This window comes from Neofelis nebulosa, chromosome 4 (assembly GCF_028018385.1).
Source record: "Neofelis nebulosa isolate mNeoNeb1 chromosome 4, mNeoNeb1.pri, whole genome shotgun sequence".
Lineage (NCBI taxonomy): Eukaryota > Metazoa > Chordata > Mammalia > Carnivora > Felidae > Neofelis > Neofelis nebulosa.
This window is the reverse complement of record NC_080785.1, coordinates 71,289,908-71,307,741: the sequence shown is the minus strand read 5'-3', so window position 1 is coordinate 71,307,741 and position 17,834 is coordinate 71,289,908. Positions and strand designations below refer to the sequence as shown.

Below are 17,834 nucleotides of genomic sequence, written 5' to 3'. Positions count from 1 at the left end.
CCTTTCAGATGGGAGGAGGAGAACATGGATTTAGATTGTGCTCCACAGTCCACTAGCAGTAATGTAGGATTAAAATGTGAGAATTCCATCCTTTCCCGAATGCCTCCCTGGTCTGCTGCTCTCTCTTCTTTGGGATTAAGCTCTCAGCTCAGGAAACAAGATGGGAGGTGGGTAGCTTCTTCTCCAGAGGCCAAGTACTTGGGCTTCCCCCAAAGCCTTCCTGAGCTGAAGGTGCTTCTGCGTAACAAGGAAGAAGCAGTTCATTGAACTTTGATAAAGTAGTAATTTTATAAATAGTTACTAGTACAATAACCACTGTTAGATACTATGAGCAGATAAAAGCGGTGAGTCAGAGTTTTTTGTTCCCCTGATCAAAAATTTCCAACCTTCTGTGTTCATTGACATCCATCCATTCATTTATGTGTTTATTAAACAAATAGCTATTGAGCAGCTACTCTGTGTCAGGCATTGTGCTAACGGCTGAATATACAATAATTAACAAGATTCCATCTTTTCCCTCAAGGAGTTTGCAGACGAGATAGAGATAGAGATAGAGATAGAGATAGAGATAGAGATAGAGATAGAGAGATAGCGATCTTATTGTTAGTTTGTGTTATGACAGATCCTGTCTCTGACACCCCACAATCGCCACCTTCAGTGACTGGGAAGGCCCTATTCTCTCCTGCCTTCCCCTCTCAGGCTCTGTTATACCTGGAAAGATGTCGAAGAGGCCATCAGTCAGCTGACTCTCAGCCTATTACCAGTTGGTACCTTGAAAGTCAAAGGTCTAGTCTTCAGCGTTCTAAGTCCAGAAACTTAATAACACATTCAGATTTAATCAAGTTCAGAGTGACTGATTTGTGCTGTTCTAGCTTAGAAAACACTTATTTCTAGACCAGAATACTAATTTTCTGATTTACTTTGGGAGGTACAGCTGACATAATAACCAACATTATTCATATGTTCTGTTCTCTCTCCCCTGCTTGGTAGGTTCATAAATCAGAAAGTTGCTCAGTGAGCATAAAATGAGAGTAAAGTTAACTGGATGTGTATACGGAATATACTCATTAGACTGGGCTGACTGATGAATGGCCTATTTCACCACAGCGCCACTGTTACTTAAGCATTTTTGTGTCCCTCTAGGACTCTCCCTCCCCACTTCCCAAGAAACAGACCTCAGTATCATTAAAATGTTATGGCATTGCAGGGGCTGATACAATGTGGATTATCAGAGTGGGATCTACCTCTGTTGTCCTCAAAATCCAATTTGAGGAATAACATTCTGTAAAATTCTTAAGTCCCTTGCAATATAAGACTAATCTATTTAGAGTTGGACTCAACAGAGGTTAGGTATGGTTAACCCAATTTCCCTCCGTGTGTGTGTGTGTGTGTGTGTGTGTATGTGTGTGTGTTCACATGTGAGGTTCTTACAACTCATTGGCTCATCAGAAAAAGAACTAGAATGAGGTTCGGCAAGACCTCAGGTCTACATTCTTACGTAACTCTCTAATCCTGAGAAATTGTGTTCTTCTTCAAACCCAGATTAAATCTCACCTCCTTTAGTGGACTCTTAGTATACTCTCCCCATTTCCGGGCACAGTGAATTATTCACTTCTCTCTGATCCCACAGAAATTTTCACACTGCTACCTGTGCTTCTATCACTTTGTGTATGATAAGTAATCTAGTTGTCAAGGATGAGCCAGTTTTCTCATTCATCTTTTTCATCTTTGTGTTCTTGGCCCCCAGCAAAGAGTGTGGCATATAATTGATGCTTCATAAGTTTCTTGAATAAATTAACAGGCATGCCTCTCCAGATAACCAATGCAGGTTATCAAACCAAATCTGGTCCCCACCTGTTTTTATAAATAAAGTCTTGTTGGAACACAGCCATACTCATTTGGCTATATACTGTCTACTCTGATGCTACAATAAGCAGAGTTGAGCATTTGTGACAGAGACTGTATAGCCCAAAACCTAAAATATTTGCTATCTGGTCCTTTACAGAAAAAGCATACTGGCCCCTGGTCTGGGCCTTTATGTGCTTCTACTCATCATTGCTGTATAAACTCTGAAAATATCTTAGTCTCTGGTTGCCATTTAGCTAGATTTTTTTTAAAGTAATATGCCATTATTTTTGGTCTATTAATTTACTGCAAGGTAATAATTAAGTTGCAGCTGTATTTCACTACAGTTTCAAGGCTAACAACGTGCTGGAATTATTGAACAACTAATTGAAGTTGGATGTTTTCTAAATTATGTCAACAGCACATTCACAAATCATCACTTTGCTGTATTTGAGGGACCTCAGTGGAAAATAGGGTATAGAGAGTCCCCATTGTAACTAGATAAATGATAAACATCTATCCCCACTTCAGTTAAAGCAAGAGGAAGTATAAGATTATTTGCAGAGATTTGTAAAACAAGTTATATGACAGTAGAAAGCATGAAAATATTTTCCTCATGCTCATTCTTTGAGTGGCCTAATAATAACATTTTGGTCTCTAAACTTCTGTAACAATGGGCTTTTGTTCAGATAAGGTTAAAAAGAATAAATTAAGCACTATCAGTTTTCTACTTGTGATTTCTAGAGGTTATTATTCAAAGTGTATATAGGGCTGTTAGCATATTGCCTGACACAGAACATGCCTTCAAAAATATTTGCTGAATTGCGGTGCCTGGGTGGTTCAGTATGTGAGGTGTCCAACTCTTGCTTTTGGCTCAGGTCATGATCTCATGGTTCGGGGGCTCCACACTGACAGTACAGAGCCTGCTTAGAATTCTCTGTCTCTATCCGCCCCTCCTCCCCCCCCCCCCAAAAAAGAAAAAATAAAATAAACTTAAAAAAAAAGTTGGCTGAATTAATGTCCTGGCAAGTAGAACCTGGCTTTGCAAAATCTTTACAGGATTCATTTATTATTGATATAATGCATTAGGCTCTTATACATGTAGAAATTATAAATTTTATCACTGGTGAGAGGAGGGGCCAGGTTACATCTAGCTGAGATTGGTAAATAAGACGTGACAAGGAATGTACAATTAGAGTGAGCATTGAACTGTTTGGGTGGGGTGAGGGGAAGGATGGGAAAGGAAGGCAGATAAGGCAGGGCAGTGGCATTAGCAGAACAGGCACACAGGAGATGGCTTGAAAGGAATGGGGCTGCCCCAGCCTGCCTGAAGCAGTTTGTTTATGTAGTGTAGATGATTGCAATTAAATTGAACAGGAAGGTTAAGTCATTAGCTGTAGGATTTAAGTGCTGTAGATACCTCTCTATATTACTAGGCAACCACAGATGTTTGAACAGAGGGACAAAAAGGAAAAGACATTAGGTGTGGGCAAGATGAGTCAGGAGACCCTGGGAGGGATAACCTCTAAAGAGGAACAATAGACAATGGCAGAAAAGGGCCATGCAAGAACCCCTGAAGTGTAAGTTGCCCAGACACAGGGGAAGAAAGTGAGGAGGACAAAACTGATCACAGGGTTTCTAGCCTCAGAACATATGGCCCTGTCATCAATAGAAAATAAGGAATCAGAAATATTATGGGAGGAAGACAATGAACTTTTTTTTTTTTTTTTTTTTTTTTTTTTTTAATAAAGAAGGTCAGGAGAGAAGCTGGTCGGGAGGAGCAGCTTTGGGAGTCCCCAGAGGAAAGGAAGAGGGAGTCAGGACTCTGACTCCAGTGAGAGGAAGGAGAATGCAGCACAAGACAAGAAAGAAAGGCCTTAGCATGTAGCCATGGGGAGATCATTTACTACCTTTAAGAATGAAGGCCAGGTTGCCAAAGTGAAAAGCTGCCGTGCCCAACCTGAGGGCTCAGACTTCCGATTGCTCTTGAAGGTAGTATTGGAGAGATTTCAAAAAGCCTGATGGAAATTTTACATAAACCTGAATCAATAAACAAAAACAAAATTGCTTTTTTTTTTTCTTTTCCTGAAATCCAGCCAATCCAGTGTTGGTTTTTATGTAGACTGGAAGTCCTAATATGCATTAAAGATGTATTTGATTGATTTAAAACAGGGAAGTGCATTATTACTTAATCTTGCCTCTTCAGCCTTGTGAAAGCCTTCATTTAAGTGTTCCTTGGAACACAGTTTGGCAAATGTGTGAGATAATGACATGAGGTTGCCTAGCAGCAGGCTCTGTAATGGGCAGAATCAGGCTTTTAGTCCCAAGATGCCCAAATAACTGCAACACTAATAAGGTTACAGAGTGTTTCCATGTACATCGTCTCATCTGGTCCTCTCACTACTCGTTAAAACATCTCCCAGCTACCTCTAATTCAGAAAATAATTAGGCAGTCTCCTTTTAAACTTTGCACAGTCCTAGCCATTAAGAGTCGCCTTAGGATTGATCTGAAGGAATCTGACACCTTTTTTTTTTTTCCTTTGGCTTCTATTAAGAAAATCGAAATCCCACTTTTTAAAAATTCTATGTCCATTAGCAAAATCACCTCAGAAGGTATTTGTGCCATGACCGTGGAGTTTCTTTATGTGTATATCTCACATCTGTGGCTATTTAATTCCGTTACCCTGGGTAATGATGCAAATATTCATAATAAATATTTGAGACAAGAAGTGGATTTTGATATGGACATATCTCTGACTCTTCTGTTCCATTAAGTACATTCCAAGGAATTATTATAATCTAAGGATCATTAAAAATATGAAGAGCTCATTGCTAAAAATCTTGAGAGTTTGTAAACATCTTGTGCTTCTTCAAGAGCTTTGAATGTAGACTCCTAAATAAAAACTGTGTGTGCACTTCATGTTTTGTGTGTGTGTTTAGAAATTTCTCCTGAAATACAATTATAAGCAAAATTAATTAGCAAGGTTAATTAAACACTTCTGTAGGAGCACTTTTCTGTCTATACTCCATACCAGAAAATTGCTGGAATATTTTTAATTTTACAAAGATAGAGACAGAGACCAACAGACAATTAGGAAAGAGTAGTTTCACACACCAATATGCATCAAATTTAAAACACCCTTTGTTAGTCATCTCAGATGACTGGATGTGCTAAAACTTAACACTGAACAACATCCTTTGCTAAATAGTTCCAGATAGAACCTTATGAATTATCTACTATGTTTAAGGAGGAATAAATGCCACCCATGGAATCTAGCTCCTACATTTGACATTGAACGCCATTCTCAAAGCCTCTCCTCTGATTGGTTTTTGGCATCATTTTGAGTATTCCCATCCCCCAGCAGCTGCTGCCCTTGAGAGCCAGCATAACTCAAAGAGGCAAAGATCATTCAGCTTCAAACACTGAGGAAATTTTGGCATCTTCCTCATCATAGGAGGCCAGCCAAGTGCTCCAACCCAGCTTCTAAGAGAAGCCTTTCAAAGATATAAATGTTTTATAGCTGAGCCCCAGCTTAAAAAGTCTCCCCCATAATCTGCCCTCCTCAGTTCCAGAACTGGCCACAGGCCATTAGCAAGGGAGAGACCAGAAAGGAAGGCTTTGACTCTCACTTTCTCCCTGAATCTCCCAGACTCTCAGGCCTGACTTTCTGTACTGGGCTTGGGAGAAATGGGGGAAGTGGTCTGGGTTCCTGTCAGAAGGTACCGAAACCCAAAGGCAGGAAAGGTATGAAGCACAGAGCCCAGGCATTATTTCTTTTTAAAGTTTATTTATTTATTTATTTTGAGAGAGAGAGAGAGAGAGAAAGAGAGAGAGAGAGGGCTCATGTGAGCCCTTGTGCATGAGGTGGGGTGGGATAGAGACAGAGGGAGAGAGAGAATCCCAAGCAGGCTCTGTACTGTCAGCATGGAGCCCAACATGAGACTCTATCTCATGAACTGTGAGATCATGACCTAAACTGAAATCAAGAGTCAACACTTAACCAACTGAGCCACCCAAGTGTCCCCAGAGCCTGGACATTTGAAACAGAGTTGAAGCCAGAGAAGGAACAAAAGGAAAGTCCTGCCAGTCCCCTGCTTTGAATATAAAGAATTATGGGTGCCTGGGTGGCTCATCTGGTTAAGCGTCTAACTCTTGATTTCAGCTTAGGTCATGATCTCGAGGTTAGTGAGATCAAGCCCCATGTTGGGCTCTGTTCTGACAGCACAGGGCTTGCTTGGGATTCTCTCTCTCCCTTTCTTTCTGCCTCTCCCCCACTTGTGTGCTCTCTCTAAATAAATAAACTTAAAAAAAAAAGAATTATTTGATAGTGTTTATTCTTGCTTACTTTGTTCATTCCAATATATCTGAAGCCAAAACTTTGTGATGAGTGTTGGGCTTCTGTCCAGCAGGACCTCTCCTGGCTTAACTGAATGTTCCTCAACATAGCTGTGTTTCCTCTGGCTTAAAAAAAAAAAAAAAAAAAAAAAAAAGGCATACATTATTTTCTTTTATACTTTGGAATTAGGGTAAACTCCTTAGATTCCGAGATGCACTGACTTTTGACTCATACCCTAAAAAAATAATAATAATTGGTCTTGTTCACATGTGTGTGTATCCTAGATGGTGCCAAAGATCCCAAATCACTGAGGGCATCCAGTTCACTGGTGGTGCAAGGAGGAAAAATTAAGCGCAAGTTTGTGGATCTGGGGTAAGCATTTCATGATGTAACACACAAACCCTCTGTGAAGGAAGGATTAAAAGAGAAAAATGTCAGTTTCCCCTTTCTGACTTTGTGCTGTCGTTATAGGGCACCTTTGCGAAGGAATTCCAACAAGGGAAAGAAATGGAAAGAAAAAGAAGCCAATAGGTTTTCTCCAGGTAGCAGGTATGGGTGGGTGATCTACACTTTCTGGCCCCCTCCCATTGTTCACCAAAATCAGTGGTCAGTATCCATGAGCTGAGGCAATCTACCAAGAAGTGAGATGAAAGAGAAATTGTACAATCAGCTTGTTTTTGTCTTGCCCCAGTTATAGCCTACACTGGCTTTGGGAATATCCACTGGCTTAGTTGCAGAATTACAGTCACATGTGCAGTTTCAGTAAATGTTTATCTAAATACAGCATCAATGTGATATGTCAACTGGGCACATTTCAGGTTGTTTGCCTGGCTACCCACAGTACTAGCGTCCTGTTTTTGTTAAGTCTGAAAGGGTAATTTTACATTTAAGAACCTTGTTGGCTTTAAAGACTGTTCTGTCCCCATGCATGAAAGAAAAACCCTCGTCTCTTGCTGGACTTAGCTGTTTAGTTGATTTTTTTTCAGGCCCTACCAACTCTGCTTATTGTTCAATAAAGACTTCCCTGTAGAGCAGTAAGCTTTATACTGCATGCTGTCAACTTTTAACTTCAGATTTGTATCAGGAGACAATAAAGCATGGAGCTTGACTGCCTGGGTTTGGATAAGAGCTCTCTGAGTTATCACCTTTAAAATCTTGGACAAGTTATTTAACCCGTTTGCCTCCACTTCCTCATGTGAAGTAAGGGTAAATAACAGTAGCTACCTAATTACTGAAGTGTAAGGATTAAATGAGTTTTCATACAAAGCATTTAAAATGCCTCTCTCTCTGTCCCCCTCCTGCTCGCACTGTCTCTCTCAAAAATAAACATTAAAAAAAAATTTAAGGGGCGCATGGGTGGCTCAGTCGGTTGAGAGCCCGACTTCGGTTCAGGTCATGATCTCACGGTTCATGGGTTCGAGCCCTGCATGGGGCTCTGTGCTGACAGCTCAGAGCCTGGAGCCTGCTTCAGATTCTGTCTCCCTCTCTCTCTGCCCCTCGCCTGCTTGTGCTCTGTCTCTCCCCTTCTCAAAAATAAATAAACATTTAAAAAAATTTAAAAAAAAATTTAAACTCTCTCCGCCCCTCTCCTACTTGCACTCTGTCTCTCTCAAAAATAAATATTAAAAAAAAAGTGGGGGGGCACCTGGGTGGCACGGTAGGTTGAGCATCCAACTTCGGCTCAGGTCATGATCTCACAGTTCGTGGGTTCAAAGCCCCGTGTCAGGCTCTGTGCTGGCAGCTCAGAGCCTGGAGCCTGCTTGGGATTCTGTGTCTCCCTCTCTCTCTGCCCCTCTCCCACTCACACTCTGTCTCTCTCAAAAATAAACATTAAAAAAATTAAAAAATAAATAAAATGGTACCTGGCACATAGGTATTTAAAGCTAATAATAAAGATAACAATTTTGTATAATTATTATTTGCAAGTTACAAAGCAGTTTTACATTTATCACTTTATTTGGTCCTTATAAAAAGATTGGGAGGGCAGATAATAAATAATACCATACTGTATTAAGAACTTCACCTTCATAGAATTTAATTGATTTGCCCACAATTATGCAATGGGCAATTAATGCAACAGGAGTTGTGCTTCCTGTTGAGATGTCTTTCCAACACAACGCCTCACCTCCAGTTATTTATGTATCTAATGATGTGTAAATTTCTTTATGAAATTTGGGGATCATCTCATTAGTGTAGACTAGGTAGGAAACAGAATGCTAACAATAAAAAATCATAAAATCACTTGGGGACCACTTTCCTGTTTTATAGGTTGTCCTCCACTCTTTCTTTCTTTTTTTTTTTTTTTCTTTTTCCTGGCGTACAACTTGGTGAGAAATTGTACCTTCTTCCTGGGATTCTGGGACAGTAGGGTGGGGAAATGAGAAGAGATAATTCCCAAATTAATTGTATTAGTCCATTGTTGTTTTGTTTGTTTGTTTGTTTGTTTTTAACGTTGTGCACTGGAGAAAGGATAAAAAGCTCTGTTTACATTGAGGACACCAGTCTCAGGAAAAATAAGTCAATGATACAACACAAAAGCAATTTAACTTCATGTGGTTTCAGAGTAAGAAATATGAAATAGTCTACTATGTGCCTTAAAATTAAGTTTAGAAAACTATAAATATACTCAGGATTAAAAAAAAGACAATAAATAATGAAACTATTTCAGGGAGAGAGAGATGCCAAGATACACAACAGGAAAGAAGCTGGGACACTTCTCTGGTAACACTGCAGTCCTTTTGGTCCCTGGACTTCTGAGACAGTCACTACCTGTCACCTTCAGGCTCCACCCTAAAAGGGATGTAAGTGAGGCATCCAGTAGTGGGGAGAAGGTTTGACTCAATTTCATCATAGTGGCCAGCGGGTATCACCCCCTTGTACAGAGTGAAAAGCAAGCAAATCTTGATTCTGTTGGTGAGTGCTCACCTTTCTCTAGGCAAACCCCAGGGAGTCAAGGGTGGGCTATCCCTACAGCTAATGCCAGCGTTTGCACCAGCAGCCAGCCAGCTCTGTTTTTAAAATATTAACTCTGGAGTCTTTCTGCTTCAGTGGTCACAAGTATTTACACACATACCAATGCTACAAAATCGTTTTCAATTAGAATCATAAATGTACAATTATCTGTAATTATAGTAAAGTTTTGATAAGACTGACAGGAATTCATAGAGTTGAAATCCTGAAAGAACAAGGGAAGAAGAGGGACTTTTTCTGTGTCACAAAAATGACTTTTGAGCTGTCACAGTAATTGGTTAACGCTAATCAAATCTAATGACAGTCTGTGTTCTCCTATAGAGATTGATGATGGGCCCAGAACCTTTTAAAACATATGGCAGGAAGCAGAGTTACTGCCCTGTAGGAGCTTAATGCATTGAGTTGGTTTCATGGGGCCCCTGCAGGTAGGTGGCTGATAAGCACCGTGAGCTATAGGGTCCCCTTCCAGCTATGGAGGACTGGGAATAAACTCATCACCTCTATGCAGCATTCTCAGAAAAATGAGGGAATGATTCATGGATTGAGTTTGTAATCTTATCTCTTATGCTTTTCATTATTAGGCTGTAAAAATCTGATGAGGTCATTCAATCAGTTATAGCCTGAAGCTGTCGGACTCTAAAGAGGCAAGACAGTTTGCTAAGTTCCGTCTTGGTCTTAGTTTTTTCCTTCTTCAGGAGTTAAGAGTTTACTTTATTGTATTCCTTGTGGAGGCATAATGACTCAAATACATGAGCAACATGAAACAAATAGATAAGATTAAGTAATTATAATAATAAATAAGCCCTTCCAAAAATATGGCTTGGTTCTATCCTTTTCCAATATGTCCTCAGTGAATGTGGATTTAAATAGGCAGCATAGCAGATAACAAAAGCAGGAAGCATGTAGTTGTCAGAGCTTGTTCAGATCAAAGAGTAAAATAAAATACTATCCTAATTCTAGTGTCAGTAGCCACTGATGTCAGTGGAGGTGCCTGCTTTGGAGCTCTGTGGAAGAAGCTCCCAGTTGAGTTGCTGAATGGGAAGATGGGAAGCCCTGTGAGCAATTACGTGTATCTTAGAACAAGGCTAGACATGTGGGAAAATGACAAGGGAGGGAGATGGCACTCCTTGGTGGAAGTGAATTTGCAGTCATCTTAAAAGTATGAACTGTGGGAAATCACGGTGCCGGAATCCAAACATTCATCCTTGCTTTGCAAGGCTCTGAATTTCTTGGAGCTTCGTTTCCCACCAAAAAATAATTAGGTGGATTCAAACTCCGTAGTCTCTGATCCCCATCCATCTCTGTCTATGCTGTCCAATATGCTAGCCTCCAGTCAGATGTGGCTTTTGAGCACTAGAAATGTAGCTAGTCTATACTGAAATGTATTGTAGGAGAAAATGCATGCAGGATTTCAAAGACTTAGGATGAAAAAAAAAGTGTGAAATATCTTATTAAAATGTTATAATACCAATTACATATTGAAATAATAATATTTTGAATATTTTGGGTTAAATAAAATAAAATTAATTGTACCTTTTTCTTATATGACTCCCAGAAAAGTTTGATTTATATATGTACTTCATATTTCTGTTGGATAGTGTCAATCTGTATGATTCTATGTAAAACATCTTCTTTTTGAGTTCTAACTTGTCATTTCATTGATCTATAAATTAGCATGTTTTCATGTTTGTTTATTCTTTTATTTTTTTTAATTGAAGTATAATCAAAATACAGTATCATATTAGTTTTAGGTACAGTGTAATGATTCAACTACAGTTCTGTACATTACTCAGCACTCATCACAATATGTGTACTCCTTCTCGTCTATTCTTTTTTAAATCTATACCTGTTCCTCTGTGTTCCAAATATAATTTGTTATACACAGAGGTACAAAAGATACAATAACATAATTTATTTTAAAGGCAAATTAGATAGGGGGAAAAAAAGGTAAAGCAAAAAGTAAGGTTGGTACTTAAAAATATAAAATCTTCAACAACAACTGCATAGTAAGTATAACAGTGGCTTTCAGTAAAAGCAAAGAGCATGATGTCAGAGTAAAGAGCCTGGATTCAGTCATAGCTGCCACTTAACGTCTTGGGCAAGTTCCTTAACCTGTCTGTCCATTTCCTCATCTGTAAGATGGAAATATTCATACTTCTTCAGGTCATCAGGAGGATTGAGAGTCACATTTAAGCACATTTCAAGTCCTTAATAAATGTCAACAGTTATCATTACTAGTATTATTATTTAAAACCATTCTGATCAGAGGAATGTAAAACAAAGTATTCTCTGTATGTATTTTTCTGGCCATCGTGTTCATCCATTGTTAATTTTAGTGATATCTTGAAGAATGAGTGGACTGGGGATTATAGTTCAGACAACCCTTCATAGATATTTCTCTCAAGGAACCTTTAGGTAAATCAAGGCATTAGAGTGAGTTTGAGAACATTCCAGTGACATGTGCCTAGAGGGCAGCTCTGCCCTGTTGCTGAGCAAGGGCACACAGCCTCTGCTCTTGAGCTGGAGTGGAAACAGTCCCTTTCAGAAGTGTTGATGAGCAAGACGAATAAATGTGCCTGAAGAGAACAGCACCTCGCCTCTGCCTAACAGAGACACCCCACAGAAGAGCCAACATTTCTCTTAAAAAAATATATTAAAAGTACGCTTTTAAAAGGTGCGCCTGCATAGCTTGGTGAGTTAGGTGTCCAACTTGCGATTTCAGCTCAGGTCATGACCTCACAGTTCATGAGATCGAGTCCCGCATTGGGGCTATCAGCGCAGAGCTCCTTGGGATTTTCTCTGTGTCTTTCTGCCCCTCCCCTGCTCACCTGCTTTCTCTGTCTTAAAGTAAATAAATAAACATTTTTCAAAAATTATTTTAAAAAATAGGAAACAAAAATGCTATTGTAAGTGGCCAGAAGAGAATGGCCATTAGAAAATAGCAAAATAATTTGAGCCTGGCAGGTTGTTGGTTTTTTTTTTTAAGTAATTTTATTTAATTTATTTATTATTTTTTTTTTTAATTTTTTTTCAGCGTTTTTAATTTATTTTTTTGGGACAGAGAGAGACAGAGCATGAACGGGGGAGGGGCAGAGAGAGAGGGAGACACAGAATCGGAAACAGGTTCCAGGCTCCGAGCCATCGGCCCAGAGCCTGATGCGGGGCTCGAACTCACAAACCGCGAGATGGTGACCTGGCTGAAGTCGGACGCTTAACCGACTGCGCCACCCAGGCGCCCCTATTTAATTTATTTTTAAAGTTTATTCATTATTTCTGAGAGAGAGAGAGAGAGAGAGAGCAGGGGAGGGGCAGAGAGAGGGAGATATAGAATCCAAAACAGGCTCTAGGCTCTGAGCTGTCTGCACAGAGCCCAATGTGGAGCTCAAACTGGTGAACCATGAGATCATGACCTGAGCCGAAATCGTATGTGTAACTGACTGAGCCACCCAGGTGCCCCGCCTGGCAAGTTTTAAAGCAAATGTTTAAATCATGAACAATGATGATGAAAACTCAGTAAAGCTCCTACAGAGTGCTTAATTTTGACAGTATAACTTCTGCAGATTCTCTCCTTCACTTGATATTTTTCATGACCAGAGGTTGCTTCATTCTTAAAAAGGGGATTATTTGAGTTATAAATTAAAAGTAATTTATTAAAGTCTCCAGTTTTTACAACTTACCTTTTTTTCAGTTTCAGTTCAACTTACAAGTCTTTTTGTTTTCTTTATACACCTAGTAAAATTTTGTAAAAACATAAAAGCAGTCACTTTTATGGAGACCTCTGAATAATGTTAGCTTAGACTCAGTAGCACAGACTTGTTCCCCCCATAATTGCCTGTCCTGATTTTAGAAAACTGCGTTTATAAATGTAATTTATTCAGTTTTCTTTTTAAGTACTTGCCAGCACTTGAAACTTGACAAACTTTTACATTCCTAACATGTCAACGCTTTTCCACTTGAAAAAACTCAAAAATCTAGTAGATTAAAATGGTAACATAGTGACTGTAAACATCCAGTGCTCTTGTCAGTTTGGTTATTTTACATCTTAAACAATTAATCATATTAAGATAGAATCAACAGACAAACTTCTCTCTCAGATTTCTAATAATACAAATTTTCTTAAATCCTCAGCAATATATTTATTATTCCTAAACCTAACATTTTTATTTTGATAATATCAATTTTTTTTTACATAATCCTCTTGATGTTTCATTTTAAACCTTCCCAGGGCGCCTGGGTGGCTCAGTCAGTTAAGCGTTCAACTTCCGCTCAGGTCATGATCTCACGGTTTGTGGGTTCAAGCCCCGTGTTAGGCTTTGTGTTGACAGCTCAGAGTCTGGACCCTGCTTCGAATTCTGTGTGTCTGTCTCTGCCTCTCTCTCTCTCTCTCAAAAATAAATAAACATTTTTTAAAAATTAAAAAAAAAAAAACCTTCCCAATATGGAGGGAACTCATTAAAGGAACAGTTTCTCCATCTCATATGAATGTAGAGGAGGAAAAAAAAATAACCTGTTTTACTTCTACCCTCGTGGGTTCTTTGGTTGGAGTCCTGTAAATGAAATTGACAGAAGATAGATTAACAAGAGAAAAGCATACAGATTTATTTAATGTAAGTTTTGTGTGATGCAGGAAACTTTATAAGGAAATGAAAACTCAGAGAAGCAGTTAAGGCTGAGCATTTTAATGCTAGATTTGTTGAAGACTGAAAAGTCTTGGAAAATATGATAGAACATAAGGGTATGAACTAACAGTAGTAAACAGTGGGGTGCTTAGCAAGGCCTATTCGTTCATTCATTCCTTCAGATTTCTCTAAGTGTCCCTCCATCTACAGAGATAAAGATGTTCCTTTCCTCCAGGTATATAGGGAGGGCACCTCTCATGTAAGGGTCTTATGACCTGCTTCGGGAGCAGTGGGGGAGGTCAGAGTACCAACCATTTGTCAGATTCCTTTACCTTAAAATATTTGCTGTGCCAAGTTACCATATTCTGTGGTTAGCATGTCCAGAAAACCTGTCACAAGTTAAGGTTAAACAGTTACCATCTCATATGGGCTATCGGTTATGGATTAGAGGTTTAGACCGTAACTCAGGCTCTGGAAGCAGGATATGTCTAGGGTGGTTGGCCTAAGCTGCACATGGACACCTGCTTGTCATAGCTGTTAACTGTCAGGGTCTCCAAGTGCCCTTCAGAAGGAGCTGGCTTTAAAACTTTAGTCTCCTTGGTGGATGTTAGAACTTTACAGAATTACTTGATCTGATTTGAGTAAATGGAAGTCTGCAACACTTCCTCTGATTGCCCCTAACTTTCTCTAATTAACCTCCATAACTACCTGCTTAAAGTCTATATTATGCTTATACTTTTTATGTTCTGCCAGTTCCTGAACTCCTAACTTATCTTGATGACATTCAGTTCTATTCCGAATAACTTCACACACCTTGTATTTAATGTAAGACAAACCAAAAAAAAAAAAAAATTACTAAGGAATGTTTACCTGGGCAACTTAACTTTGGGGTGCTGACCCCAGGATGAACTGGTTTCAAGATGTATGGAATTGGGTTAGCTGCTCTCTAGAGTTGTGAGCTATAAACCACTTAAATGCCGGGACACAATTACTCCCTCCACCTCACACACATCACACACACACACCCTTGGCAATTTAATATTACAGAGATTTAATTTGAAGCCATTCTTTTTCTCAGTTACAAACAATAAAACAATCGGGGTTACATCCGTGACTTGTAATTGCATTTTTACCAAAAATGATAGTGAGACTTTAGTGTACAAGTTAAAAAAGAAGATGAATTACAGAACACATACCTATTTTGACCCTCTGAAAACTATTTTCAGATCCATTAAACATTCATTTCTACCAATCTTGATTTTTCAAGGGGATTATCAAGGATCTATATGAAGCTTATGCACCTTACACCATAACCAGCTCTCAGAGTCAAAAAAGTCAATAGAGGGAGGGAGCAAGGGAGGGAAGAAAGGGAAGGAAGAAGAAAGAAAGGGAAGAATTTTATGTTATTCTTGACAGATTTCTCCACAAAGTGAAACAGACTCTGAGTGGTCAGTAAGGCATGACTATTTCCAAACTCTCTCTGCTCCATTTGTAGGCCCAAGAATTCATATTGTCCAGAGGGACATTGGTATTTATTTTAGAAAATATGTCTGGTAAGCTGATGGATCTGTAATTATAAAGTAATGGAGAGTTTGCTTTTTTAAGTGAATATACTTTGGGTCCAAGCAAATGGAAGCATACTAACCATTCGGTATACTAGGAAACACACAGAGATTATATCAGTTCATGGGGTTTTAGAGTCAAGGCTACACAAAGAAATGAGGGGTACAGGATACAGCCTCAGCAGGGGCACAGTCAGTCTGGAAAATCCTCTTCAAAGGAGGCCAGGACCTGGTGGTTTGCAGCTTTGAGGACCATGGTTGTTTCCTTAGAAGTAGGCTTTCTTTGCTTTCTACATGACTGCTCCTCCATTTCTTCCATCATCTTGCATGGAAAGCTGGAGAAGAAAGCCTCTGAATGTCACCAGAATCTGAGCATCCATGATGTCATTCATCACACTCACTATGGCCTCTGGATCTGTCTTCAGTGCTGCACGTACAATTTGTCATGGGATTATTAGTCTTGAATATTTTCCTGGAAGTGAGGCTTTTATGAAAAAGTTTAATTAGATGTGGTCTTGAATTTTGTTTAAAATGTTGTATGGTCAGAATAGATGTTGAACTGAAAGTCCTTTTCAAATAAGGCATTCGAATGACAGCAGGTAGGCAAAAATATTCTTATTTCCCGCCTATTAAAAAGAAAAATGGCGATGGTGGTGGCTGTCCCAAAAGCATTGTTTCAAAGGCAGTTCACTGGGAGTAGGACAAGATAGCCATGCTGTCATTAATTATAGCCTGTTTATAAACTTTAAAACAATATCCATATATTTAAGCCCTACTGTGCCTTTTTGAATTATGGGTGGAACTCTTAAAAAAAAAAAAAAAAAGCTTCCATGATACTTTGATTAATTGATCCAGAAGTTTGTAACCAAAGGGGGAAATAATCTTTAGGTCCAGTTTATCTCAAACATGTCCAGTTATAAGAATGTGGAACTGCAGAAAAAATATTTTTGTGTTTCTGCACAGTTAGAGGCTTCTGAACATTTTTACTGGACTCTGGGACCTGAGCTTCAAAGTCAAGCCTCAAAAGCTAAATTATGACTGGATAGATAGTGAGAACTGCACAGATTTACCTCCCCAGAGGTAAAGTTTCAAGGAGTAGGATGGGGAGAGAGGATGAGACCCAGCTTGATGGAGACATTCCCAGGGTTTGTTCAGCCTAAGCTGTTGGTCTTATCTCCCCCCAAGACAATATATTACTTTCTGAAGGGTAAGGACCCAAGATCCTTCCCTAGTTGAATTTGTTTACACTAAAGAGATAAGATTTCTCTCCCTCTGCCAGAGGGGAGGTAAGAACAGCACTGTGTCCCTCTCCTATATAATCACCCATATTGGCATTGTTTAGATTCCTTACCTACAGTGTAGACCAAGTATGGGATGACAACTGGTTTTCATTGTGTCCCTCTAGAAAGAAGACATTAGGGCATGGGGAACCAGTGCAATCATTTTCTGTAAGCAAATGGTAACTTGTTCTGCTCCAGAAACCTCATCCTTGCATCCAGGATAATATAAATAAATGTAGATATTATTAAAAACTTTAAATGTCAGCTCAGACATGTGTTAAAATATAGATTCCAGGCAAACTCCTCCCTTCCTCTGTCCCACATTCGAATTCAGAAATTCTAGGTGCCTATGAATCTGTATTTGAGCATCTGCCCTAGATGATTCTTACCAGACTTGTTTGGGAAACACTGCACTAGTCCATGACCCAGGAATAAAAAGTGCTTCTTGCAGAATACCAGTCTGCCTCTGCTAGTATGATGTCTCAAGTTCAATTATTGTACCCCCTCTGCCCCATCTTTTAATAGTAAGTAAGTAGAATTAAGGATACAGAATTTTTTTTAATTTAGACTTTAGGATGAAATTGAAGGTTGACCAACATCTCTCACTGGGCTTTCTGTCTTATCCTTACAGTCCCTTTTATTGTTTGTCTGTTTGTTTTTTAAGGAACTCACCATCATAATCATCAGGTATTCTGGAATCTTTAAATGACCAAGTATTTTACTCACCCAAACTACGATCTCAATATTCTACCAAGATTTCACTGATGTCTCCATTCTCTTTAATCGTTATTTTTGTAATCCTTTTATATTTGTATATTGCTTTGCCGTTAACAAGATGCTTTTACATTTATTGTCCCATTTGATTCTCAGAGTAGTCTTTGGAAATAAACAGGGACTGTTAGGAGTGTTCTACTAGTTATGTAAACTTGAAATGAGAGTTGAGTAGCCTGTGGGTCCTGAGTTGTCTGGCTGTGGTGTGGAGGCACTTTTAACTGAAAAGGAATCTCCTTGTTGGCATGACATCAACAGCTAACATATAATAAACATTGTAGCAAATACCATTGGGACATATTGAGGGTTGACCTCTTCTAAGATGCACATTAACTGCTGTCCATTCCTGCCTCAGCTCTTGGTAATTATTTTTCTCTAACCAAAAGATAAATATAAATATGCAAGTACTTGCACTGATAAGAATATCAGTCTTCAAACTGTGTTTCTCAA

The 17,834-nt window shown here is 39.1% G+C and overlaps 1 protein-coding gene across 16 annotated transcripts in view; it reads left to right on the top strand.

Moving 5' to 3' along the window:
- Nucleotides 1–17,834, top strand: part of PPP1R9A (protein phosphatase 1 regulatory subunit 9A) — a 326,344-nt gene that overhangs the window by 295,311 nt on the left and 13,199 nt on the right. For 11 of the 16 annotated variants that reach the window (XM_058725032.1, XM_058725033.1, XM_058725031.1 and 8 more), the window contains 2 exons: nt 6,467–6,554; nt 6,654–6,731. The exons of 4 other annotated variants lie outside the window; for them this stretch is intronic. In XM_058725032.1, coding sequence (XP_058581015.1) covers nt 6,467–6,554; nt 6,654–6,731 — 166 coding nt within the window. Of the gene's footprint in view, nt 1–6,466; nt 6,555–6,653; nt 6,732–8,850; nt 9,504–17,834 lie in introns of those variants that run through there. One more of the 16 variants, XM_058725039.1, reaches the window with a different exon arrangement.